This window comes from Sphaeramia orbicularis, chromosome 4 (assembly GCF_902148855.1).
Source record: "Sphaeramia orbicularis chromosome 4, fSphaOr1.1, whole genome shotgun sequence".
NCBI classification, from domain to species: Eukaryota; Metazoa; Chordata; class Actinopteri; order Kurtiformes; family Apogonidae; genus Sphaeramia; species Sphaeramia orbicularis.
In genome coordinates this window covers 48,725,380-48,753,338 of record NC_043960.1, presented here as the reverse complement: position 1 = coordinate 48,753,338, position 27,959 = coordinate 48,725,380, and the positions used below count along the sequence as shown (strand labels likewise).

The window sequence follows — 27,959 nt, the reverse complement described above, 5'->3', positions numbered from 1 at the left end:
AGATTGTATCTGTTGTGCGTTCATTTTAAAAAATGTATGAATGAATGCATAATTGGCAGTAAATTATGTTTTACTCACAGAAACATTTTCAAAACATAAGAAAATCACAAAAGTGCATGAATATCACACAATCAAGTTTAACTAGAATCATTCCAGTATCGACCAGTTAGCAAAATCATATCAAGTTTTTTAGATGCTTCTCTCATGTATTTCTTTTCTTTTAAAATCATGTGCCTTTGAACATACGCTAAAATTTGACTATGAGAGAAACTTTTTCCATACTTTATTAAGACTGTTATACAAAGTTCCAGACTTCCAAACAGCGTATCAAAATTACATACTTTCTAAGACTTTCAAGACCTGTGCAAACACCCTACATGTCCAAAGAATCCTCATAAACTCAGAATAATGTTAGCATAACCCTCATGTCTTAGTTGGAAAATTCTACATTTGGAAAAAGACCTAATTCTGAATATTCAAAATAGAATATAAGGTTTACATGACACCTGTTGAATTCCCAATACTGTCATATCTGGATTAATAGTACAATATCAACGTGCATGCAAATGTACCCACTGTGTTCTAAATGCCCGCACAAGTCAATGAAAGCATTCAAAGCATTAGAACTTTAGCCGTCAAGAAATCTAGATAGAATGAACAACCTAAGGTAATGGTGTTCTGGCTAAAACAGGACTGTGTTTGTTTTTGTCAGACTCAATCACATGACATTTTAATGATCTGTTGAGAGAAGGGGCTCTCAGAGCAATGGACTGGTTTCAGCTGAATCAAAGACCATTCATATTGTTTATAAAATGTAATGGCAGCATTTTCTGTCTGAGCCCACTAAGAACTGGACTGATGTGAGGAGGGGCTGACACCAGGTCTGTCTGCAGACTCACTGGAGGATGTGCCGAGGGAAACGGAGGCGACCCCAGGACTGCAGTAGCTTGCGAGGGTCCTCAGTGTCCAGCTGCAAGTTCTTAATGGAGCTGATGATCTGTGCATGCATGTCTCTGAGCCCCAAACCACACCACACCAAGTGGAAAGGGAGGGGGGGGTTACAGGACAAAGATGGAGAAAGAAATGAAAAGCAAGGTGTGACAGAACACCACTGTTAGAAAACCCACATTACCACATACAGGTACATCTAAAAAAATTAGAATATCATGAAAAAGTTCAATATGTTTTGTCACTCATTTCCGAAAGTGAAACCCATATATTACATAGATTCATTGGCCATAGAGTGAAATATTTCAAGCTTTTTTCTTGAAATTTTGATCTTCATGGCTTACAAATAATGAAAACCCAAAATTCTATGTCTCAGAAAATTAGCATATTGCCTAAAATCAATAAAAAAAAGGATTTTTTAAACAGAAATGTCAGGCTTCTGAAAAGTAAGTTCATTTGTATCTACTCAAGACTTGAATGGGCCTCCTTTTACATGAATTACTGCATCAGTGTGGCGTGGCATGGAGGCGATCAGCCTGTGGCACTGCTCAGGTGTAATGGAGCCCAGGTTGCTTTGATAGCGGCCTTCAGGTCATCTGCATTGTTGGATCTGGTGTCTCTCATCTTCCTATTGACAATACTCCATAGATTCTTTATGGAGTTCAAGTCAGGTGAGTTTTCTGGCCAATCAAGCACAGTTACACCATGGTCACTGAACTAGCTTTTGGTACCTTTGGCAGTGTGGGCAGGTGCCAAGTCCTGCTGGAAAACTAAATCAGCATCTCCATAAAGTTTGTCAGCAGCAGGAAGCATGAAGTGCTCTAAAATGTCCTGGTAGATAGCTGAAGGTTGACTGTGGAGTTCAGAAAACATAGTGGACCAACACCTGCAGATGCCATGGCAGCCCAAACCATCACTGACAGTCCAAAGTCCTCTTTTCAGATGAAAGTCAATTTTGTATGTCGTTTGGAAATCAAGGTCCCAGTGTTTGGAGGAAGAGTGGAGAGGCACAGAATCCACATTGCTTGAAGTCCAGTATGAAGTTTCCACAGTCAGTGATGCTTTGGGCTGCCATGGCATCTGCTGATGTTGGTCCACTGTGTTTTCTGAAGTCCACAGTTAATGCAGCCATCTACCAGGACATTTTAGAGCACTTCATGCTTCCTTCTGCTGATACGGGTGAAACGATTCCTTGAGTAATTTGAGTACCTCGATTACAAAAAATGATCAAGGAATTTTCTCTGCCTCGAGGAGTCTCTTATTTAATTGTAAAGCTCAAAGCATGACATTTCGCACGCACTACTTAATATGGCACAACGTTTACGTCACTTGCACAAAGAAAGATGACGGAGGATGCGGAAGTGTTCAGTTGAAGCAGCAGGAAGATGGAAGAGGCGAGTGAATACAACAATGATGACAAAAGACAAAAAAAAAAAAAAAACAATAAAAAAGAAAATGTCAAAAATGTGGAAGCGTTTCAGACTGAACAGCAAGGTAAACACTGTGACATGTATCCATTGTAACACAGCCCTTCCATACAACAACTGCACATCTCTGATGTAGCATCTTCTCATAAAACACCCAGAATGGACCAGAGGCCCCGAGATAAAATAAAATTAACGTAGCGCAAATCAATGAGATTAACGTTAATGTACTTTACTAACATAACGTTAGCCCTGCAGAGGGCTAGGTTTCTGTTAATTATGGCTACTGTCGAATGTGTTGCTAGTTTATTACAATTGTGTGCACCCGTGATCTGCACAGTTAATTTCCCAAAAGCACGGCCAAAATGGTGTACGGGTTGTGGAAAGTTTTCTCTTACCTTGTCATGGCCAAATTTTGGCAAAATCCAACTACTTTTTGCAAAAATGAAGCAAATCATCAATTAACTGGACGTGTGTGTGCATGGGGGGGTTATAGGTTATGAGACAGACAGATAAGGTGGGGTGGCCATTGCCTTGATTCTCCTGAATATAGCAGAAATGTGTAAAACTGTTCATGCATGGACTCGTTCCAAGTTCCCGTTCAAATGTTCTTGCCTCTTATATGCCACAACGCATTCCTGTTATGTCTAAACTGTAAATTCTGAAACTTACAGCTGCCAAAGTTAAGTTGCACAACAAAAAGGCAATGTTTATGCCTGTTTTAAATTTATTAATGCCTTATATTTTTGATACTTACAAGAAATACTAAGCTGAAAGTAATTAAATTTTATTTATTTTTATTTGTGTTTTATTACCTCCGCCAAGAAGGTTATGTTTTTGCCAGGGTTTGTTTGTCTGTCTGTTTGTCTGTCCGTTAGTGTGCAACATAACTCAAAAAGTTATGAACAGATTTTGATGAAATTTTCAGGGTTTGTTGGAAATGGGATAAGGAAGAAATGATTAACTTTTGGGGGTGATCGGGGGTGGGGGGGCCCACTGATCAGCCTTGGCGGAGGTCTGCGCTCTCCGAGTGCTTCTAGTTTATTTTTATTTGTCTTTGCAATTGCCTCTGGAAATGTTTCTAGTCAAGAAAATTAATTTTGTTGCATATGCACAATATGACTGTAAGGAATAAAACTGTTATTTAAAAAAAAAAAAAAAAAAAAAGAAACCAGTTGGTCTTTCATTATAAAATGAAATACCTTATTTCCTCTTGTGTATTTATAATTGCTCTTTAACCAAGCAAAAATAAGTTTTATCTGATTACTCGATTAATCAAGGGAATTTTCAGTAGAATACTCGAATACTAAAATATTTGATAGCTGCAGCCCCAAAGGAGATGCTGATTTCATTTTCCAGCAGGACTTGGCACCTGCCCACACTGTCAAAGGTACCAAAATGTGGTTCAATGACCATAGTGTAACTGTGCTTGACTGGCCAGAAAACTCACCTGACTTGAAACCCATAGAGAATCTATGGAGTATTGTCTATAGGATGAGAGACACCAGATCCAACAATGCAGATGACCTGAAGGCCGCTATCAAAGCAACCTGGGCTTCCATTACACCTGAGCAGTGCCACAGACTGATCGCCTCCATGTCACGCCAAATTGATGCAGTAATTCATGTAAAAGGAGGCCCAACCAAGTCTTGAGTAGATAGAAATGAACTTACTTTTCAGAAGCCTGACATTTCTGTTTAAAATATTCATTTTTTTATGGATTTTATGCAATATTTGAATTTTCTGAGACACATAATTTTGGGTTTTCATTATCTGTAACCCATAATCATCAAAATTTCAAGAAATAAGGATGGAAATATTTCACTCTATGTCTAATGAGTCTATATAATATACAGGGTGCCCCAAAAATGTATACACACTTTAAATAATTGTAAAGTAGGTGTTTATTAAAATTCGTTTATTTTTCAAAATGTAATAGAATTTACAAAGGTCATTTTATTGTTTTGTTTATTGCCTGTTCTCAAACTGGCGTCCGTTCTGGTCCAGACGTTGCTGACAATGCAAAGCAATGGAATCACACACATCACGAAACAATTCCCTTGGTATTTGTGTGCATTCACGTTCAATGGCTGCTCTCAATTCAGCGACTGTTGCAAGTCTCATAGCGTAGACTTTGTCTTTTATGTATCCTCATTAAAAAAAAGTCTAGTGGTCTGAGGTCTAGTGAACTTGCCAAACAGGTGGATTGGATGGAGGGGTTTCATTGAATACCCTCTGCGTTCACCAGACCTCACACCACTACACTTTTTTTGATGGGGATACCTAAAAGACAAAGTCTATGCTATGAGACCTGCAACAGCCACTGAATTGAGAGCAGCCACTGAACGTGAATGGACGCAAATACCAATGGAATTGTTTCGTGATGTGTGCGATTCCGTTGCTTCGCATTGCCAGCAGTGTCTAGACCAGAACAGACATCAGTTTGAGAACAGGCGGTGACAAAACAATAAAATGATGTTTATAAATTCTATTACATTTTGAAAATTAAATGAATTTTAATAAACACCTACTTTACAATTATTTAAAGTGCGTATACATTTTTTTGGGACACCCTGTATGGGTTTCACTTTCTGAAATGAGTGACAAAAAATATTGAACTTTTTCATGATATTCTAATTTTTTGAGATGTACCTGTATATCTGAGATGAGAACACACACCACAGGATAGTTGGGGGTCTGATATCGAGGGGAAGATCAGCTGTTACACTCTGGTCATCCATGAAGAATAACCGACAAAATATACCTCATGTTCATGTTGATATACATAAAAACTACAAGACACACGACCACCCAGCCATGCTCCTATATCCCCTCCAAGAACTGAAAAACACACGAAGCCATACTGGGGCTTGGTGGGGTTGTATTCACAGTGGCATCCCTTCCACTGAGGTAGTTAACATGCAGAGCTCAGTGTGGTTGGCCGTCTGTTTACTATGCTGGGGCTGTTACTGGCTGTGTGTCTGGAAGCTGTGAGGGGTCTTAGATTTGATAAGCGTTTTAATTAATCAGGGCTGGTGTTAGGCTTGACCACTAGTGTGGTGAGGTTAATGAAATTTTTCTGTCATCTTAGAGCTATAATTCATGCAAGATTTTCCTGTACTTACCATTAATTACCATGAAATCAGAGGCCAGACAGTGAGAAAGTGGGAAATATATAAATGAGTCATGCTTAAACACACTTCTACAGCTCAATGATTTCAGATCTAAAAGTGTTTTTTTAACCCTTAGAGACCCACAACTATTTTTGTCACAACTTCCAAATGATTTTTTGTCTTTCCCAAGTGATTTATCACCATTTTTAAATAACATCCTCTACATTTTGCATTGTTCAGTGTAAATCACGTATTTTCATATATGTAATTTAGTGATTAGCTCAGTGTAAATTAAAAGGTTAATTAATCAATTCAGAAAAGACTAAAGAAAAAGTAACTTTTTCAACAAAAGAAATAGTTAACTGAACAGAAAAAGTGTCTCCTTCCACTGTCATTTGTCAAACTCCATGGGATTTTACAAGTGAATTAATGTTGTAGAAGATGATGGTGTTTCCACGTTCACTACGGAGCCTCTGAACATCCAAATGGGTCATATCTGATGACCATGAAAATATGACAAACTGCATTTTACACCAATCATTTACATGTATTGATAGGATTAGTGGATCAACAGGTATTAAGTATTTTAGATCAGCTGATGTTTTTGGTTGCCAGTGCCTGTTGGGGTCTATCTGGGTTTCAACAATGTATATAGCACTTTGACTCAAGTGCTGCAATTTTTGATCTGAAAGCATAAGGTAGAAGGACAAGATGTAGAGGGTTCAACAATACAAAAACATTCTTGGTTTGGTTCTGCTGTGAGAAAGCTTTGTCTCTCTTCTTTGTGTATTTGAGTAGGAGCCTCAGTACATGTATGAGAAGGACTTCACAGCTCATGTAAGCAGTCCAGGTAGCTAATCACAGGAGGTCAGTACAAACACCTTCCTGTGCTCTATAGCAAAAATAATAAATGTGATGAAGGGGAGAGATTGTTGCAGCTACAGGAAATGATGGGGATTACAGTGAGGGAAGAGAGGGGATGCATGGTAAAGGGCATCATTGTTGTACTGTTATACAGCTGTATTAAAGCTTCCTCTTATGGAACAATAGAAACCACATTGTAACACTATTGCCTGATGTTTTTTCACAAAATATACTTAATATATTACGGTTGCATTTTTTAAAGGTGTGATGTGTAAGCTTTAGGAGGATATAATTACAGAAATGGAATATGATATCACTGTGTTCCTGCTACAATAAATTGAGCCATTTATATGTAGAGAGGGAGCAGGTTGCAGTTCCCCAAGTCTGCCATGTTTCTACTGTAGCTTCCTCTTTTCTGTTTAATGATGAGTGGCTTCCAGCAGTACTGTCTGATGTGTTTGGGTTCATATCCCCTCAATTAAGAAGCCCAAAAAGGGACGACTCAGACACTGACTCTGATGAGGGACCATGTTGTTGCAGCCATTGTAGGTGAGGGTGGGTGAGTCTTCATTTGGTTGCAAACAGCAATTTCTCATGTCTAAGTATCACACTGAAAATTCAAACTTGTTATAAGGAAACACTTTATTAGTTACTTTGATATTTACAGAAGATGATGCACCGCTCTAGGTTGACAGTCTTTGACATTCTTACATTAAATACATTACTTTTACATAGACTTAAAGGTTCAGTGTGTGACATTTGAGGGTAAAGTAGCGGACTGTAACCAAGTGAAGCCACTCTCACCCTCACCTACTGTAAAAAAACCCCAAACCAAACCCCCCCCCCAAAAAAAAAAAAAAAAAAAAACACTGAAAGCCCTGGTTAGAGTCAGTATTTGTCTGTTCTGGACACTTCAGTTAAGGGGATATTAACTCTACTCCATATTCAGGCATGGTAGGTGATGACAATGCATCTTATTCCTTTAAAACAGCACTACTGTGGAAACATGGCAGACTCTATGAACTGTGTTCAGGTCCTTCTGAGGATAAAAAGACTCATTCTGAAACAACAAAAACACAATTCTTATATTCATATGATATAACTACTGAAAAGACAATTACAAACATTATATACGATTTCTATAATGATATCCTCTGACCTCAATAACCTAAATCAAATAGAAATAGGACAAAATATTCTTTGTAGATTAGAGCAGTCAGAAAAGGCAACAAACCAGACAAACAAACAGAACACAGTTCCTTCTTGTCTGGCCTCGTGGCTTCATGCCTTTCTGCTGCCCACCAATTCACTTACTTCTTACTGTCATAGCTAGCAAAGATGTCTTCGAAAGCCTCTAGAGGGCGCTCCTCTGAGTGATCAAAGCAGAAATCGAGCATAGAAGCTCGTCTGTGGAGGGGAGAGGGAGAGGAGAGAACCGTACACACTGGTGTCACCAAAGGGTGGAGAGGATGGAGGATTTAGGTGACCAGGATGAAGTGAGAGAGGATCAAAGTGTCAGCATCATGTCAAAAGCTCACAAGCCTTTCCAACCAGAACAGGTTCAAATAAGTTATTGTAAGTCTGAATAAATACAGGAAAACTGTCTGTATTATCCTGCCTCATCTCATCCAGAACCACAGGGTAAATGTGGAAGTTCTACAGTTCAACAATCATTTAAACATTTCCTATACCTTTAATACACACCCTCAAATAGACAATATGCCCCTCCATGTTAATACAACCTAATTGTTCATGAAAAGTCAAACCAGAGTTAGCCGCAAAATGAAGGACCCAAACGCTCCATGTCCACAGGTGCTATGACAGATAGATACACGTCCACAGGAAAGAGACCTGACAGTTAGAAAACCAGTTCCAACACAACAAAAACAAAGACTGAGTGCAGAGGTTGCATAAGCCTGTATATTACTTACTTGTACATTCTTTCTATTGGGGCATTGGATCGCTGAAGCTCTCCCAAAGGAGTCCTCGATACTGGACGGACAACACCTAACATGCACACAAAACAATATGAACCAGTGCAAGAATGCAAAATAGGTTTCTTGTAGAGTAAAGGATGATCAGATGCAGTGGACTGTTGTTTTGGTTTTTGTCCTAACTTTATTTAATCCAATTAATCCACATAAAAAGGCTCCTACATCAACATGCCACATCTGAGAGAGAAAAAATTGTCTGGGGGATTTGAGAACAGAATGGAAAATGCCAAATCACTGAAAGCCTCATGTTTCAGGCTTTCATATTCCTCTACATCAGGGGTCTCAAACTCAGATCCTCGAGGGCCGGTATCCTGCATGTGTTTAGTTGTTTCCCTCTTCCAGCACACCTGACGGTCGTTATCAGGCTTCTGCAGAGCTTGATGGTAGGCTTATCATTTGAATCAGGTGTGTTGGAAGAGGGATACATCTAAAACATGCAGGATAGTGGCCCTCGAGGGCCGGAGTTTGAGACCCCTGCTCTACATGCTGACACATGAGATGAGAAACTGTAATACTCTCAAGTTGAAGGAGGACATTCATAACATAGCTTCACTAAAAACTACCGTAGCTGTATTTTACACAGAAAATAACTATATCATCAGCTTTCAGTTTGGGTAAAATTTGACCCAGTTTGACATCAGACAAGAGTAAAAATATCCTAATTTATGTTTGAAATTTGATAACTTCTTCCTAAGGTGACCTGAAATAAGCAGAATAAAAAACTGAACAGTTTTGTACAGAAATTAAATGTTTTTGTGTCATTTTTCAACCCAAACTAGATTTTAGATCTGCAAGAGGTTTAGGGAATCTGGAAACACTAAAATGAGATATGTACACCTTTATGTTTATGCTGTTGTCCATTTTAAAATCAGAAACAATCATTAACTCTAGGGGGAAAAAAAAAACAAACATCAAACATTGAGATGTAAAGTGCTGAATGGAGCCAAACAGTATTTAAGGGTTAACCAATATCTAAGTAAAAAAAAGCATGCTAAACCCTCATTAAATGTATTTGGTACCTGATGTCTTGGCGGCCCAGGCACGGCCAGCCTCATTGAAAGCAGTGATTCCTCTGATGGTGGCACGCAGGATTCCCCACCGAAACATGGCCACGGGGTCCATGCCAATAAGCTGCCGAATGTACGCACGGTCACTGCTCCTCAACAATGCCACAATGTCAGGACGCATGTGATCTGTGTTCTTCTCTCGGAAATCCTGGGGAAGACAGCACACACACACACACACATATATACACACACACACACACATATATACATATATATACACACACACACACATATACACATATATATATATATATAACAAAACAGACAACATATTTGAGTCAGTCTGTGAGGACCCAAGGAAAGCTGCAACCATGATAATTCAAGGTTTTGTGAGATCATTAGTGTCCATATAATGTGTTTAAAAAGGTTTTACCACAGGAGCCCAGGCTGGATTCTGGCCAAGGCTATTACTATTCTGTGTCTGCCACAGAACATAATCCTCATCCCCACCATAACTCTACCATTAACCCAATTTCTGTATAATTTATCTCTATTCATTGGTCTTCTACTGAGATCTTTCACATATAACCATCAGCTATAACCTGAATGTACAGTATATCCACTTGGGGGGACATATCTAAGCATAACATCTGATTATTGCGCATTATTCAAATCATTCATTGCCACTAACATTTCTGCTCAAGCACTTTTTGTTAGTCCTATGTTTTCCAGAAAACCTAGTACATGTCAAAGCACTAAAGTCTTTGAGAACAACCTTGTCTGTAGGTCAATGTATACTGGAGGACTTCTATCAAATTTGGATGTTTTTTTTGGGTGTAGTATCTATGGTAGGTATACAAAGACCACTCCAATAATTTTTGTCCAACTGTCCAAACTTTGTATCTGACCTTTCACTGAATCATGAAGAATCTACCTTATAAAAGCCAAGTGGCCTCATTTCACATACTACCGGGAATAGTAAAATTCACAAACTGCCATGTTCAGTCCTATCTAAAAGTCTCATGCTGCCTTGACAGCCTGTTCTGCACAGACTCAGATCACACAGACCGGAGTTCAGTGGATCCAGACACGCCAGGACAGCAGCGAGTTGCAATAAAACATCATGTTCAGTCCTGCGTAAAAGTCTATGGTCCACGTCAATATCAATACAAAATAAAATGAGGGCCATTCCATTTCTTCCTAATCTGTGTGTTGTACCAGTAAGCTTAGTCAACTCATCAAGTAATGCGAATATGATAAAGTCATACAGTAATGATGTAAAGCCCTTTCAGAGAAATATATGAGGTAACTACGAATGCATTCTTTTCTGTTACTTTTGATTTCAAAACAAAACAAAATGAGGGCCATTATATTTTTTCCTGATCTGTGTGGTACACCAGTAAGCTTAGCTCGCTCCCCATTTTATCAACTCTACTGCTTCTAGAACCCGTGGATTCCCACAGGGCAGTGTGCTACTTTAATATATGATGCAGAAGAGTATTAAATAAATAAAAATATAAAACATTACTATTGCTATTGCTGTATATGCTGCTTCTTTTCTCCTTTACCTATCTTTGAATTAAACTAACTGGACTACTATTGACTGTAACAGGACAAGGTGATATTTTGGGTTAAGTCTGTAATTTAAGTGTTATTCAAATCCATGTTAATAGTTGATATAATCAGTCATGGCCATTAATGTCTTTTCTGTCAGTTCTCACCTTGACTTGATATTTTACTTTCCCAGCAAAGTGTTGAATGACAAATGCAGGTTCCATGACTGGCGTGGGGACAAAATATTTGTTTCCCTGGTGCTGTTGCTTAAATTTGGCTAATAACGTCTCATCTGTGGCGTGGGGAAAGCTGGGGAATAATAAGAAAGATCATGATAAAATGAATAAATTCCCTTTTCTACAAACATGGATCAAAGTGGATTAGTGTATCTGTGCGTGTTCTTACTTGCTCTCCTCATCCAGCAGGTACAGCAGGCCGGTCGGCTTCTTACTGATGAGATGGATGCAGCCCACGTTGTCTGTATAGTCGATGTTGTGCCAGGTGATTCCCTCTGCTTGGTACTCCTCCTGAATCAGGAAACACACGTCATGGGACAAATTATATCAGTGTAGAGCTTTGGGAATGATCATTAAACCACCTACGTTCTACGGAACCTTCTGTATGTTCTTTTGATATTCTGTTTCTTAAATATTAATTGTTTCTAGACTGTTCATCTACGTAGATTGTGTTTTTCATAACATAACACAACTATTTTAACATTTCATGCATGTTTTGCCAAATTCTTGACTCACATTTGTACACAAGAAAAAAACAGATGGATTTACTAGTCAAATTATGACTGGTTTGCCACAGTGGAACAATAATTATTAGAGCTGTATCTATTGATTATTTTTGCAATTGATTAATCTAATGATTAGTTTCTGTGATTCGATTAAACGATTATTTGAATAGGTGAAAAAATACTAAAAATGTGAAAAAGACATGTCTGAAAATGACAAACAAATTGTCCTTTATTCCAGAACTGGAACCATCTATACCATATTAATATAACTTAAGCAGCTGTTCTAAGGTTTTTGTTCATTTACTATCTGCTTTCACAAATATGGAAAAAGAAAATTTAGATCATTTTAACTTCAAACATACATTCTCTCATCAATTTCCAATAAACCCATCATTAGTGACTGATGGCTTCTATGCCATTCAAGCTAACCATCCGCTTAGAAGGCAATCAGTTATTATGAGTTATTATACGCACTAATGTAAATTATAACAGAAAATGTGTTCAACGTACAAGTACAAAATTAATCTACATAATAGTCTAGAAAAGATTCAGCTGAAAGTTAAAATCATAGCAGCATAATATAAAGATCAGGGTGCTTACCTTTTTTTACAGTTTATTTTTGACAGATTTTACATTTTTTAACAAACAAACGATAAAAACAAAAATGCAACAACACAAGAAGAGTATCAACAAGCACAGACAAGGAAGTATCAAAACATACAACGTATAACGGTAACGAAGTGGGTCAATGAATCATAATATAATAATATTATCCAATCATGTTATGAGGGTTGAGTTAGCTTAGGTATTAGCCTGTTTCAGTCCATGTCATATCTTTCAGATATATTCTCATGCTGCGTCAGGTCATGTTCACGTGTAGGGTGCTTGATCTTCATCCAAATAAAAATTCCAGACTTTTTCAAAACTGCTATCCCCCCCCCCCCCCCCCCCCAATACCTTGACTTTACGTACTTTTATATATTGTGTGCCTACTTTTTTGATTAAGATTTGACCTGTTGTGCATATTACAAAAGTTCGTTTTAATAAATGTATGAATGAATGAATGAATGCATAATTCACAGTAAATTATGTTTTACTGACATAAATGTTTTCAAAACATACAAAAATCCATGACTATCACACAAACAAGTTTCACTAGAATCATTCCAGTACCAACCGGTTAGTGAAATCATATGTAGTTTTTTTATATGTTTCCTCGTGTATGTCTTATCTTACACGATTATGTGACTTTGACCATACTCCATACCATACCATACCAGACCATACCATATAGAGAAACATTTTTCCATACTTTATTAAGTCTTTCACACAAAATTCCAGACTTTTCAAAGTCTGGAAAACAGCGTTTAAAAATTCCCGCCTTTTTAAGACTTTCAAGACCTGCACAAGCACCCTGAAGGATGAATGGCTTATTATTTAGTGCAAAAACATGTGGCAGGCCATTTACTAAATGTGATTAACTCAATATTCAGGAGTTAATATTTAATTATAATACCTATGATTCATATTTTTATTGTTACCACCTATCATCTGCTCTGAAGGGTAATACAGACTGTCACAAACTAATGTATTGTTTCCACCCACAGGAAATCAGGAACTGTTTAGATGAGTCATCAAAGTTGTTGCTCACTATTCTAAACAAAAATGAGGAGATGACGCCAGAGTTGTAGGCTTCAATTACGTTGAACAGAATAGTTTGGGGTGTGTATGGTAAAGTGTGTGACGTTGGGGAGAGGCAAACTAAACAAAGCTGCTCACCTGTTCTAGATTGAAGATGTGATGGTTGAAGTAATACTGCAGCTGCTCATTTGCATAGTTGATACAGAACTGCTCAAAGCTGTTGTTCTCGAAGTCCTCAAAGCCAAATATGTCCAGGACACCAATGGACAAGCACTAAAAAATGGCATCATGGACATGAAGAAAATGTTAATGGGGAGCCTTAACAAAAATTTACAAGTTTGTATCATTACGGACCTACAGTGTTCGTCACCACACAATAAAACTACAGAAATTAAATATCTAACTAACTAGTCAGGTTTCAATCCAAGGGCAGCAAAAGAAAATGTATTATGTTTGCATCCACTCCTATTATGCAGCTGTTATTTGGAGTTGATCCTGAGAGATAAACAGTAGGTGGCACTAATTTTCTAGCCATATGCCATTATACCACTGTAGAAGAAGAAAGGCGTGACATGATTAAATGAACAGGGCCAGGCTACTGATGGAAAACACAATGGATAATCTAGGCCCTGTCAGCCCACGCATGTCTGATGTTGTATTGTATTAGGCCCTTTCCCACCAAAAGGCCCAGGAACTTATTTACCAGGAACTTTTTGGGGTAAAAAAGTTCCTGGTAACTGCATTTCCACCGCACCCAAAAGTTCAGGGTAATTTTTTCAAATCAGGTTGATGATGTATGAGGGAGCAGTAACAGAAACTGTAGTCCAGTTCATGTACATTCACAAACTAACCTCTAGTTCAATAAAATGAAAAAAAAAAAAGTACTGTAAGTGGACAGTTTGAGTTTAACATTTTACTGATTGTTGAATCACTTAATCCATCTGGAATACATTTTAAATGAAGTTAACCATCATTACATATCCTTAATTTGTATTTAAAAATGCTAGAACATGTATTTTCAACTTCTCATTCCTTAAACTAAATCACATCTAACTTTATGTGTGATGGATGGTTCTGTTCCATTTCTATTGTTTTATAGATAGAGTCCAGGTTCAACCCTAAAGTCACACACATTTACTCAAATGCCTGCATTTAATTCGACTGCATATTACTGATAAAAGTACTTATACTCATATTTTGATGCCTTGCAAATGAACAGACAGTATTAGGTTAGATTTTTTTTTTTTTTTTTTTAATTAAAAATTGAAACAAACAAAGGTGCCTTGAGATTAAAAGGGAAATAAACATGTCTGAAAGGTTCAGGCTTTTGGACCAGTGTGTGGTCCAGCTGGTCCAGGACAGCCAGTCTGGAACTCCATGGTCCTGGTCCCTTTTTCGCTTTCCTGCGGGAAAAGTAATAAAAATGCTAAAATGAATAACAGAACACATGATGACAGATTCCTACCAGGGTGATGTGACATGTTAAATGTCTGACCTGGGCTGTTGTAAACAGCAGCAGGTGATGGACCAGCACATAAACGGGCCGCAGGTTCAGAAAAAGAGGCGAGTCCGTCCAGTCCATTTCAGGTGGTAATCACAAACATACAGAATAAATCAGTGTTCAGCTCATGGAGACAACACAAATATATCCAGTTCTCAGATTTAGGTTTAGTGGCAGACTGTTGACCAGTTAGTATTAGGTCAACCGGACTTCACTTTGTACTAAATAGCTGATGCTGCTGACTACTGTTACAGCATGAACCAACTAAACAGGGAATATTTCTGTGATATACATACCATTGGTTTGTTCGACAGTTGGATCCACTGCGACCATTGTGGTCCTTTAGTTTCTTTTAATCCTGCATAAGTTTCTTCTTCTTTTCTCATATTTCTTTAGGCTTGTGTCTTATATTTGGCTCCGATAGCTTTTACTCGCTCATTTCATGTCGGCGATTCAAAGTCCATCTGAATTTCCTCTTCGTCCGTCCACTTGTTGTAGCTTCTCCTTTGGTCCATTTTCCGAATTATCAAAATACTAAGCTTGTGGAAATTAAATGAGTTAAATATTGGCGGTGAACAGAATGCGGAAATGCTGCTAGTCTAGTCCACCACTCAGCCTTCTCCAGCACACAGCTCCGCCCCTTAAAGTTCCTGGTAATCTGGAAAGTACTACCTCTCTACCAGGAACTTCTTCGGGGTAAATTCGGGGCCAGGGGAGGGTCAGTTACCAGGGTAATTTTCGGTGGAAATGCACCAGGAACTTTGAAAGTTCAGGGTAATACAGAAAGTTCCTGCAGAGGTTCCTGCGGTGGGAAAGGGCCTATTGACAGGTTTGTCTCTCCACTAAAGAAGCTTGAGAGACATTTAAGTTGGTGTGAGTGAAATTACCAAAATATTATCATGATATAACATTGTCACATTAGCTGGTATTGTTAATAATCCTAATAAATGTCAAGTCATTTTGCTGAAGTTTAAAGGCTGAATTTTTTATTAAGATCAAACTTTATCCGCTGTTCTTAATTTTGTGACTCAGTTCTTATTTTGTGTAATGTTGTGAAAGAGAACTTGACTTTCAAAATATTCAACCATCAGCAAGATGTAAAGATCAAAATTATTATGATAAAGAGTAAACTTAAGTAAACACAAAATACTTTATTCATTTGTAGGTGTTCTAATTCAAAATATAAACAAAATAAACCTTCACAAAACAAGGAAGGAATATATTATAAATGTAATTATCACAATATAAAAATATGTCATGGTCACGATAATATGGTTGCTTTTTCGGTCAGCCCCACATTTGGAGACACACTGTTTTTGTGCACTTGGGTGTGTACGTGCATTGTCTGTGTGTGTGTTTTTCTGTGTATTATGCTCATATGCTGGTGTTTATATCTCACCGGGACAGACTCCTCCATGTCTTTCTTGTTAAGCAGCGCATGATTGATGCGTAGGACGATCCAGTCAAACAGGGCACTGTACAGAGACTTAGCCATGGAATCTCTGGCTGTGATAGCCTGACAGGAGAAGACAAAGACAAGGACAGACATGAGGGGAAAAAACGGCAAACAATGGAATTATCATGAGAGCTTTTGAGTGACATGAGAACTCTGGATCTAACTCCATCTACTGCATGATTATGGTGCTACAACCTCAGAGATGGGCTGAGAGGAGGTTTGAACAGGAGGATATTAGGTACATCAGATACCAAGTATGCATAACTCAGAACTTGGTAAAACAGCTTTTTCCTATGATGGACTTTGCTCATGGAACAATTTGCAAAACTCACTTCAGCTTCAGCATTTCATTACCTTGGGTGATTTCAAATCTCTCCTATCAAACTGTCTAACAGAAGTGTGTAACTGCTATTCTTACACTGGTTTTTAGCTTTTATGTTTCTAGTCATTTTATGTTGTCTTCACTGTATGTAGTTTTATACTCTGTGAGTTCATTTGTATTGTACTGATGTGCCTCTTGGTCAGGTCTCCCTCGAAAAAGAGATTTCATCTCAAGGGACTTCCTGGTTAAATAAAGGTTAAATAAATAACCTTATGAGGGTCTGGTAGGCCTCACTAGAAATGGACACTATATTTAGAATATTTTCACTGCCATATGTCACTGTCATGAAGAAACTGGGGCCCTCAAGTGCTCAACACAACTCAGTGAACGACCTAGTTAGTCACTTCACAATACACTGAAGCATTTGTATCCAGCCCGTCACCTCTGTTTGATTCATTAAATACAGTCACTAATCAGTAAAGTAAAAAATGGAGTATTATCCATCCATTATCCATATGACAAAGACTGGTGCTACCACTCATTAAAACCAGTTTACTTTTTGAACATTTTGAACACATTTCAACAATACCGCAATAATAATGATAACCGTGATAATTTTGGTCACAATAACTGATATGAAATTTTCATATCATTACATCCCTACCCAGCTGACTGTTTTACTAAACAACTTTTGTGTTTTAAACACCTTAGTTCAGTTCCAAACTGATAAGCGAAAAGTTTATTTGGGGCAGCGGTTGGCTCAGGAGGTAGATCGGGTCGTCCAATAACCGAAGGGTTGGCAGTTGGAATCCTACTCTGTCCTAGTCTGTCGGTTGTGTCCATGGGCAAGACACTTCACCCACCTTGCCTCCAGTGCCACTCACACTGGTGCGTGAATGTTTGGTGGCGTAGACACAGAAGCAGCCACGCTTCCATCAGCCTGCCCCAGAGTAGCTGTGGCTACAGGTGTAGTTTACCACCACAAGAGGGGAGTGTGAGAGTGAATGAATAATGGGTCAATAATGTAAAGCGCTTTGAGGGCCTGATTTACTAAAGGTTTGTGTGTGTAAAAACGTGCATAAACTTGGCTGTGCATGCAAAAACTGACACGGAGGCCCACTGATCTGCGTTGGCGGAGGTCTGCGCTGTCTTTTCTAGAAAAGCACTCAGAGAGCGAAGACCTTCGCCAAGGCAGATTAGTGGGCCTCCGTGCCCCCACCCCCACCCCCGATCACCACCAAAATTTAATCATTTGTTCCTTGTGCTAGTATCAGCATTTCCTGAAATTTTCATCCAAATCCATCCGTAACATCTTGCACACAGTCAGACAGACAGACAGACAGACAGACAAACCAGCACTGACAAAAACATAACCTCCTTGGCGGAGGTAATAAAGTTAAGCCCTATTTGCACAGAACTGATATAACCTGTGGACCTCTGGTGATTTGGAAATTAAAGCTATACCTACCGATGTGGCATTTCTAACAGCACTTAGTAAAAGTTTGAACATGAACAACCCGCCTCCCTCCAAAGCCCCGCCCCCTTCCCTCTGCCTGAGCTATGAGGCTCCTCCTCCTCTCACCTGATGCGCGATGCAAACAGAGGAGGAAGCAGAGGTGGAGGTTGGCGTGTCCGTGGACCCCTCCCTCAGTAATCAGATGCATCATCCACCTGCCGCGGGCCCGCAGCTCCTGTTCCATCAGTGACCTGGTCTGTGCAGTACTGGGTCAGTGTCTTCACTGCAGTGCCCAGGGGATGGGTGCGCGCACTGTGAACGTGTGGCCTCCGCGAATTTTCCGTGGACATTTGAGGTTTCATAGTCCATACAATTATCATCCTACATCATCTTACATGTGTGACACCATGTACATGTACCTGTATGAGTCCCACAGTCATAAAAGCTGAGCTTTATGCAGACCTGTTCAGTCCAGTACAGCTGACTTCTGGACTTTTATCTCCATCCTTCATTCATCAGACTCCCGTTTGTGCCCCTCAGTTATCGTTTCTGTTCATAAATCCGTTTAATCCCTTCCACATGTGCATGTCAGTTCTATCCAAACACATCCTAGACAGTAGACTGTGGTCAGTGACAGGAGAAGCAGCGCCAGTGAAGCGTCAGATTCAGAGGAACACATATCGGATGTGAGACGGCGATAATGGATCAGATGCTGGACGACCGTAATGGATGATTGACAGGAGGCTCAGCCAGGTTCAGCCAATTATTTTATTCGGACCGACTAAAATGATTGGTCAGACTTTTATCAGAAATATGAGAATTAAACATTTTTGAGTTTCAATACCTGGTGGATTTCTTTTACATTTTAGTTTGACACACACTTATTAGGAGCATTTTAAGATGACAAAAGAAAAGTGTAAAAATGCCACATCATACGGTATAGCTTTAAACCCTCACATCTGCGTTTCATATTGTGCAAACATATGGGATAAGCAAAGTCTGTTTTTTACTTGGATTTACTTTTAATATGTCACTTTTGTGAAGAATTGGAGGTTGAAATTCCAGTGACTTTCCATCTAAAACACTTTTACATTACATTACATTTGTCATCTCCCACACAACCTCCATTGTCTTCAACAAGAAAATGGGCTGAATAAATGTGGGGAGGAAACAAAAAATATTGCAAATTCCATCAAAACATAAAGATGTTGATTTGCACAGGACTAATATCACAGGGTGTCTGTGTTCACTGAAATAGGAAATCTCTTTTGTGGTTGAATTCTTACTTTATAAATTTCTGATAAGTCTGATTTGCCTAGGATTAAGATCCCAGATGACTTCTGTAATTATTTGTAAATACCAGAGGCTCACAGGTAGTCGAAGTAGTAATCCCATGCAAACAGGGCTTCAGTGCATTCAGCCTCTTTGACCCATAAAATGGACATTTTTCTAAATTTGCTTATTGTTGTGTTCATTGTCCTCAGCATTGTTGTGTTTCAACACAATTACCGTATTTTCCGGACTATAGAATATAAGCCGCACCCACCAAATTTTAAAATAAAATATTTGTACATATATAGGCAGCACCTGACTATAAGCCGCAGGTGTCAATGTTGTACCATGAGATATTTACACAGAAAGTTGGTCAACAGAAAGATTATTTTAATATTTATTTACATACCTTAACCACTTTTTTCCAAACTATGCCTGTAACACGGCAGTAAAATGGCAGTAACACGGCTGGTTAAAACCCAGAAAAGTCATTGATCGCTATCTTCATCTTCCTTCTGCGCACTGAAACCACTGAAGTCGTCTTCTTCAGTGTCAGAGTTGAACAGCCTCAGAAAAGCTCCGTCACACACCTTCTCAGTCTCTCTTCCGTTGTTGCTCTCAATGGCACTTGCATGCAGCAGCTCTATTTCCTTCTTAGACAGCCAGATCGATTGCTTTTAACTTAAAAGCTGCATCATATGCATTTCTTCGTGTGTTTTCCATGATGAGGGTTTGTGCATGACACGCAAAATGATTGTTAAAAGTTAAGCTTAAAACTTCTCCTCTTCGCATCACCTCTTCCACCTGTCTCGTTTTTGAGCTTCCTGCTAGAGCGCCCCCTGGAGGCTGTTAGCCCATAAAAATCTACACTTTGAGCCGCATCATTGTATAAGCTGCAGGGTTCAAAGCGTGAGAAAGAAGTAGCGGCTTATAGTCCAGAAAATACAGTAAGTCATAGAATTGAATAGAAAATAGAAAACATTTTAGTATTCAGTATCCCTTTAGCCAATAAACCCACAGTGGAAGCTATTATGATATCAAAGAGGAAATAAGGGTATAAGGAGAGAGTCCTTCAGACTGTATGTTGTGTTATGATTTTCAGAGGCATATACCTCAGAGTGGCTGTAGGGGAGTATCAACTTGTCGTTGACTGTCACAGTTTTCCTCTTTGTCAGCGCCTCCACCAGCAGCTCCTCTTTAACCTGCAAACAAACAAACAAACAGCTGAATGCCACTGACAGACTCAGTCATACACAGTAAGTGCAGTCATGACACATTACCTTCAGCAGGTCAGAGAGAGTAGCCAGGACTTCTGGTGGTCCCACATCCAAGCCCTCTTCTCGGCCTGTTGACTTCCTCTTGTAGGTCACGTTACCCAGATACAGGATCGCCGACAACACAGAAAAGATCCTGCAACAGCATCAAGTGTGTAAACTAAGATGACCACCAACGCAGTCATAAGATGCAGCAACAATGCCACACATGGCTGTTCTTCAGCCTTGTCATCTGTTTACAGTATGTTCAAAGACAATTCAGCTGAATAGAGTAATTGTTTGAGCTGACCTGCAAGCTCTCTCTATTAAACTGCGGCACTTTTGCATTAGATTCAGTTGTTGTTGGGCTGATTATGCTCCAAGACTTGTGCTGTTTTAATTTACATGTTTGGCAATGTGACCAAAGGCTAAAACAAAAGGCTGTTTAAGAACTTTTAATGAGCCGTAGGCTCTTCATTACATTGCACTTGGCTGAACCACTCACTGTTTCTTGGTGGCTGGAAGGAAGCCAACCATTTCCATTGCCTGCTGCAGCCTCTCAAAGTCATGACGCAAGTCCTCCTCCTCTTCTATCTTAAAGTTTTGCTACAAGGAAGGCGAAATGGTATGTTATATTACAAAATGCAAAATGAAAAGGACCAAAAAAGTGAGGTCAGGTGAAACACAGAGATCTGTGAAAGAAAGGGTGAGGAAAGACAGGGGTAAAAACAAGTGGGAACAAAGAAGCTTCATTAACATGCTGTACATGACTGAAGCTGGGGGGTACATACACCAGTTCATTCAACAACTTGACACTCTGAAAGAATGCTAGGTTTATGCACATTGAATTACCTTAAAAGGTAAAACTGAATATGTTGCACACTCATACACAAACAGAGTTCCAGGCGTGCATGAGTTTTTCAAAAATAGGTTTACTTTCTTCCATGCCGCAAATCAGACGTTCACTTCAAACACTTAGCTGCTAACCACAGGTGTTTCTCTTCCTGTCCCACCTGAGGACCCCCTCAGGACAACTCCCCCCACAATGCCTGTATCAAACTGTATCAGTGTGCCCAAAAATATGCCTAAAATATAACAGCTTCTACTGTAAATAAATAAAACAATCAACAAACAAAATAACAATGGGGGTTGACCAGTCTTCGTTAACATTAACAATTACTCAGGGCCCCACACATACAAAACAGCAGGTTACAGTTTATAAGCAGCTTTGGAAAGGTTATTTCTAGTGGTCTGAGCACACTAACCAGAATAAAATGGCAATTAAGGGAGAGGTTTTACTCTTTAAAGCCAATTTAACTCATGAATGCGAGGGGACAGTGGGTCAGTAATATACCTGCTTGAGGTAGAAGTAGTCTTCAGGTGGCAGCAACTTAAATTCTTTTCTTTCCTCCTCTGAAGCTCCCAGCAACAGGTAGTAAAATACATGGTAGTTCCTGGAACAAAGCATAGTCTCAATTAGTTTATTCCCAAACAGCTAAAATTTACTTAGGGGGTCAAATGAGTGGCCATTTTTGTCAAAAAATTAAGTTGTAAAAAATGCATAGAACTGTGTTGAAATAATGCTAATACATTTGTGCACAGACTACTGATATTATTTGACAGTAGAAGCTATATTTTCAGAAATATTGGATTTTGAATAGCAAGTGTATGTGAAAACTTTTGCTGGTGGACGGACGTGACAGTGGACGGACGTGACATTACCCATGATGATCTGGTCAGTACCAGTACTTTATTAGTAATACTTACTATTGCTAATTATCCTCTTATTCATAAATGTTAGTATTGTGGATCTAAAACAATAACAGCTGAGCAAAAACACAAAATGTGGCCGTGGACGGATATGATATGGTTGTTACGGATCCCATCATACTGATGCTCGGCAGCCATGTCACCATTCCCAGAAATGATCCCTGTGCAAAAACTAGTATCATAATTATTTATTGTATAGTTTATCATCATACTAAAGAGTAAATAGAATTGTTATTTCTTTATAAAAATGCTTATTAGAAAACTGTTGATTTAAAAAGTGACGTGTGACATTCTTAACGTATGTATTTGCATAACATAAGCAGGATGGATCAACACGATACTCCATATTGCAACCTGGAAAAATAAAATGTGATGTGTACTATATAATCTTGTAAGAAAAATTGGGGAATCTAAAAGAATAGTATATTTGTTTTCAGGTAAATTCAGTTAAAATATAACTTGGCCATTTGTGACATGAAAATATAGCATTAATTGTGATGAAATTGGACATTTTTGACCTGAAAACATAGTTAATATGACCATCAACATGTTGCAACATAACTGAAATCCTGTAAATTTGCATAACTTGCATTTACCAACACAAGGTTCCTTTGGGGATTCACTTATATTGAGTTTTTATGTACAAAGGCATAAATAAGACCTCTAAGCAAATTTTAGCCGCAAATTAAAAAAAAATGTGTAAAATAATTCATTATTTATGTCTCTATGAAGGGCACAAAGGCAGGACATATCAAAATATACCAAAAAGGGGGGGGGGGGGGGGGGGGGGGGGCTGATCTTAGGTTGAAGTCATGTGACTAATGAATTTTTTTTTTTTTTTTCCAGAAGTCTGGGTGCCAAATTATGCCAAATTTCATACATGTAGCTCTGTATCGAGTTATTTAGCAGAAAAACCAAAATTCACCACATTGCCACAGTAACTGCATTCAAGTTTTACACAACATTCTAACAGACCTTCAACATAAAGGTTTTGAAATCATACTTACCAAACTGAAAGTCATACAAAGTCTAGGAGGAGTTTGTGAAAATTTGAATCGCCAAAGATTAGCAAGAAATTTAAAATGGTGGACTTCCTGTTGGATTGGTCATGTGACCAATAAACTTTTTTTGTAGTTCTATATGTAATAACAAATTTCATCGGTGGAACTTGTTGTTGGCATGAGCAAGCCATTTTTCCCCCATAGCATTTCATGATTCCAATGAAATCTTAATATTTTTGACCCCTAATGTATGTGTCAATTTTCAACTGGCAGGTGTCATTGACAAATTTAGTACTCAAAAATACGATTCATTCATCACAGAAAGGCCTAATTATTCTATTTACAGTTTCAATGGGGCCCTTATGATGAAGAAAAGAGTTTTGTGAAATTGGATGTCATTGAAAACTGTCTAGAGATAGAAGGTAGGAACCGAAACACTTAACAGATCATTTCCAACCGACAAGGAAGCTTAAAATGACCAAAAATCCAAAATTAAAAAGTAAACCCTATCTTAAACTAAACCTAAATACAATCTCATAGTACTAAATGGTTCAAAGATGTTTCATTATTAATAGCTGAATAAGCACTTTACAAGACATACAGATGAAAATAGCAGTAAATGGAAATAACACTACAGAAGAATCTGAAGTTTGCAGCCACTTTGGGTTTTCCAGCTTTGACATATTTTAGCAGTAATGGCTGCCTTAAGTTCTTTCTGACACAGATAGTGATGTTTGTATAGTATTATCAGCCTCATTCCACATCTGAATGTATCTGCAAATGCCCCCACAGCTTTTACATTTAAATTGATATTTTTTTTTACCCCCTTCTCAGGATGATTTTTCCAAGCTTTATATGTATGTGCAGAATCATTAATTGGAGTAACTTACCACAGTTTGTCATTGAGCCTAAAGTGGAAATAAAAAGTCTACACATCCCTGTTCAAATGCCAGGTTTTTGTGATGTAAAATAATGAGACCAAGATAAATGATTTCAAATCTTTTCCACCATTAATGAGACCTATAACCTGTACAAGTCAATTGAAAAACAAACTGAAATCTTTTAAGGGGAAAAAAAAAAAACAAACTTACAATAACCTGGTTGCATAAATATGCACACCCTTAAACTAATACTTTGTTGCAGCACCTTTGGCTTTTATTACTGCACACATTCTTTTTGGGTAGGAGTCTATCAGTGTGGCACATCTTGATGAGGCCATATTTGCCCATTCTTCTTTATAAACATGCTCAAAATCTGTCAGACTTCAAGGGCATCTCCTGTGCACAGCCCTCTTCAGATCACCACACAGATGTTTGATCAAATTCAGGTCTGGACTCTGACCATTCCAAAACCTTCATCTTCCTCTGGTGAAGCCATTACTTTGTTGATTTGAATGTGGGCTTTGGAACACGGTTGTGCTAAAAGATGAACTTCCTCTTCATCTTCAGCTTTCTAGCAGAAGCCTGAAGATTTTGTGCCAACACTGACTAGTATTTGGATCTGTTCATAATTCCCTCCACCTTGTCTAAGTCCCCAGTTCCAGCTGAAGAAAAACAGCCCGAAAGAATGATGCTGCTACCACAGTGCTTCATTGCAGGTATGGTGTTCTTTTGGTGATGAGCAGTCTTGTGTTTATGCCGAATATACCTTTTAAAATTATGGCCAAAAAGTTCAACCTTGTTTTCATCCAACCATAACACATTTTCCCACATGCATTTGGGAGATTTAAAATATGTTTTAAAAAATTTAACCAGGCTTGGGTACTTTTCTTCACAAGATAAGGCTTTCATATTGCTCCCCTACCCCTTAGCCCAGACATGTGAGATTGTTGTCATATGTACTACACCACAAGTATTTGCTAGAAATTTTTGCATCTCCTTCAGTGTTGCTGTCAGCCTCTTGACAGCCTGGGTCAGTTTTCCTCTCATCTTTTCATCAGTTTTGGAGGGATGTCCAGTTCTCTGTAATGTCACGGCCATATTTTCTCCACTTGATGATGACTGTCTTCACTGTGTTCCATTGTATATTTAATGCCTTGGAAATTCTTTTGCACCCTTCTCCTGACTGATACCTTTGAACAATGAGATCCCACTGATGCATAGGAAGCTCTCTGTGGACCGTACCTTGTACTGTAAGATGTGACTACAAAAATGTCAGGAAAAGCCTACTAGAACAGTCCAACTTTATTTGGTGCTAATCAGAGGTGGCAGGTGTGTGCTGACTACCATAAAACATGAGTTTAAATGTGATTGGTTAATTCTGAACACAGCCACATCTCCAGTTATAAGAAGGTGTGCACACTTGTGCAACCACATTATCCAAGTTGTTTATTTTTACTTCCCCTCCCTAAAAGATTTCAGTTTGTTTTTCAATTGAGTTGTAGAGGTTATAGATGACATTAATGGTAGAAAAAGTTTTGAAATGATTTATATTGGTCTAATGTTTCGGTTTTTTTTCCATCAAAAAAACCTGGCATTTTAACAAGGGTGTGTAGACTTTTTATATCCACTGTATGTACAATATTATACAATTACTATGAAAGGGAGCTTGGACCATGACATAACACATATTTTCTTCTCTAAAATCAATTTTCTCAAGATAAGGAAAAATACTGCAACAAATAACATAAAAGTAACTTATAAGAGCTTTAATTAAGTCCAATAATAAATTAAAAGTGCTGAAATGAACCACTTGTACTTGTACAAAGTTATTAGTTCAGGACAGTTTCCTTTATTAAACAAAGTAAACTGGCCAACAATTAAATAGATTTATTATCTCTTATTTGCATTCAACATTTACCGTACTTTGCAGACTATTGGCCGCACCTGACTGTAAGCCGTACCCATGCTTCACACTGCCGTCTTCAGCATCTCACCATCAATTCATTGATGCCAAGCTTACGTGCAGCAGCTCTATTTCTTGCTTCGACAGCCGTATCGATCTTTAGCCCGTGAAACATAAATTAGCTGCATCATTGAGCCATGGGTTCACAGCGTGTGAAAAAAGTAGCGGCTTATAGACCGGAAATTACAGTATTGGTTTCATTATCTACAAAGCAGTTATCAATAGATATAAGCCTCCTGTTTATGGATACTTATAGAGGTGGAGATGGGGGTGGGGGTGGTTTCATATGAGTCAACATATTGTCAATCACCACAGCAGCGTTTCGTAATAATCTGGATGTTGATATCAATTTTCCACTTACTATCAGCTGGCAGGTAGGCAAACAGGTGACAGCACTTAATTGTAAAATCATACATGAAGTAATGAGTTTCCACATTCATTACTAACAAACAATGACTTCACACAGTGGATGAAACTTGAGATGAAATGGACCGTAGACAGTGAGTGTACAGGATGTGATTAACAGGACACTGTAGAGGGCGAATCTTTTTACAAAGCTTGAACGATATCTGAATAATTAAGACTTCTCCACTATAGTTCTCCTAATATATTGTAAGAGGAAACAGCTGTTTTATGTCAGTTTCTCAGTGCTAAATGGTGGCTTTTCAGACTCACTCCATGAGTACTTAATATTTAGAGAAAGAAGAACCATTGTCCTACCTCATATTAGAAGGTTCTGTTTAGTTTTTATGCTCAACGGGTGGAAGACTTATCTCAACCCACAGTAAAGGAATATGTATGATTAATATGTATGTATGATTTTGAGAAATTAATACCTTAGATACAATTTGAGCAAACCTAAAAAACAATAATTAGAGGCTCTCAGAGGAAACTCCCTGTGTTTCTACAAACGGCCCCATAGTGCTCAGTGATGGTGGGAGGTCAAGACCTCGCCGGTGTCCCCTCACCTCTCATTCTTCTCTCTGGAGACTAGACGGGACTTCTCCAGCAGATACTTCTCAACCACAGCCCTGAACAGAGTGAAAGAAGAGGAGGGTGGAGTAAGAGAGGACAAGGAAAAAGGGGAAGGAGAAAACCAATGAGCATGAATCACTTAACACTAAAGCTTACTCAGCTGTGTGTTGTGTGTGTGTGTGTGTGTGTGTGTGTGTGTGTGTGTGTGTGTGTGTGTGTGTAATTCATATGTGAAAGTGGGCTGCTAATAAAAAATGAGGGGAGGAACAGGAGGGGAAGTGAAGGCAGGTAGTCAGTACAATCAAATAATGAACAAAGCCTTTAGATATGATTAAATAGATGGCATCACACAACACATAGCAACACACACAACAATCAGCAAAGACAGCTGTGAGACTCATTTATTCAGATTATTGAATATTTGAGTGACAAACAGGAGATCCAGTGGGTACTATAAAGGCTCCAGAAAAAGTAGAGGTATGCTTACAGTCGTGAGACACACATTTTTAAAAGCAGTGGTACTTACCCAAAGTCATAAAGTTGTCTAAATCAGAGTTTATAAGTCTGTGTTGTTTTTTCTATGGTCGAGCATAAACAACACTGACGCCAGAACTCGTGACACACTAAGAATAGAGCAATGCAGTGAGAAACCTAGCTGTGTACTTTAGCCACTGCTTTGAACTACCTTACATTACACATCAGCATTAAAAAGGATATGTTGCATTTAGGGCTGGGCGATATACCGTAAATTTACCGTTACCGGAAATGACGACGATGACCGTCGTCATTTTGCCCATGGCGGTAATTTTCGGTGTTTTAATA

General features: G+C 38.6%; 1 protein-coding gene across 10 annotated transcripts in view; it reads right to left on the bottom strand.

The window, feature by feature from the left end:
- myo9b (myosin IXB) overlaps positions 1 to 27,959 on the bottom strand; it is a 254,759-nt gene that overhangs the window by 61,849 nt on the left and 164,951 nt on the right. For 6 of the 10 annotated variants that reach the window (XM_030132067.1, XM_030132068.1, XM_030132066.1 and 3 more), the window contains exons 6-18: positions 27,131 to 27,193; positions 21,902 to 22,001; positions 21,053 to 21,153; positions 20,575 to 20,704; positions 20,407 to 20,496; positions 16,188 to 16,304; positions 13,426 to 13,560; positions 11,310 to 11,431; positions 11,072 to 11,213; positions 9,363 to 9,558; positions 8,281 to 8,356; positions 7,664 to 7,756; positions 900 to 1,013 (exon numbers count right to left, since the gene is read on the bottom strand). In XM_030132067.1, coding sequence (XP_029987927.1) covers positions 900 to 1,013; positions 7,664 to 7,756; positions 8,281 to 8,356; positions 9,363 to 9,558; positions 11,072 to 11,213; positions 11,310 to 11,431; positions 13,426 to 13,560; positions 16,188 to 16,304; positions 20,407 to 20,496; positions 20,575 to 20,704; positions 21,053 to 21,153; positions 21,902 to 22,001; positions 27,131 to 27,193 — 1,479 coding nt within the window. The remainder of the gene's footprint in view (positions 1 to 899; positions 1,014 to 7,663; positions 7,757 to 8,280; positions 8,357 to 9,362; positions 9,559 to 11,071; positions 11,214 to 11,309; positions 11,432 to 13,425; positions 13,561 to 16,187; positions 16,305 to 20,406; positions 20,497 to 20,574; positions 20,705 to 21,052; positions 21,154 to 21,901; positions 22,002 to 27,130; positions 27,194 to 27,959) is intronic. The other 4 variants (XM_030132063.1, XM_030132069.1, XM_030132062.1 and 1 more) reach the window with 3 other exon arrangements.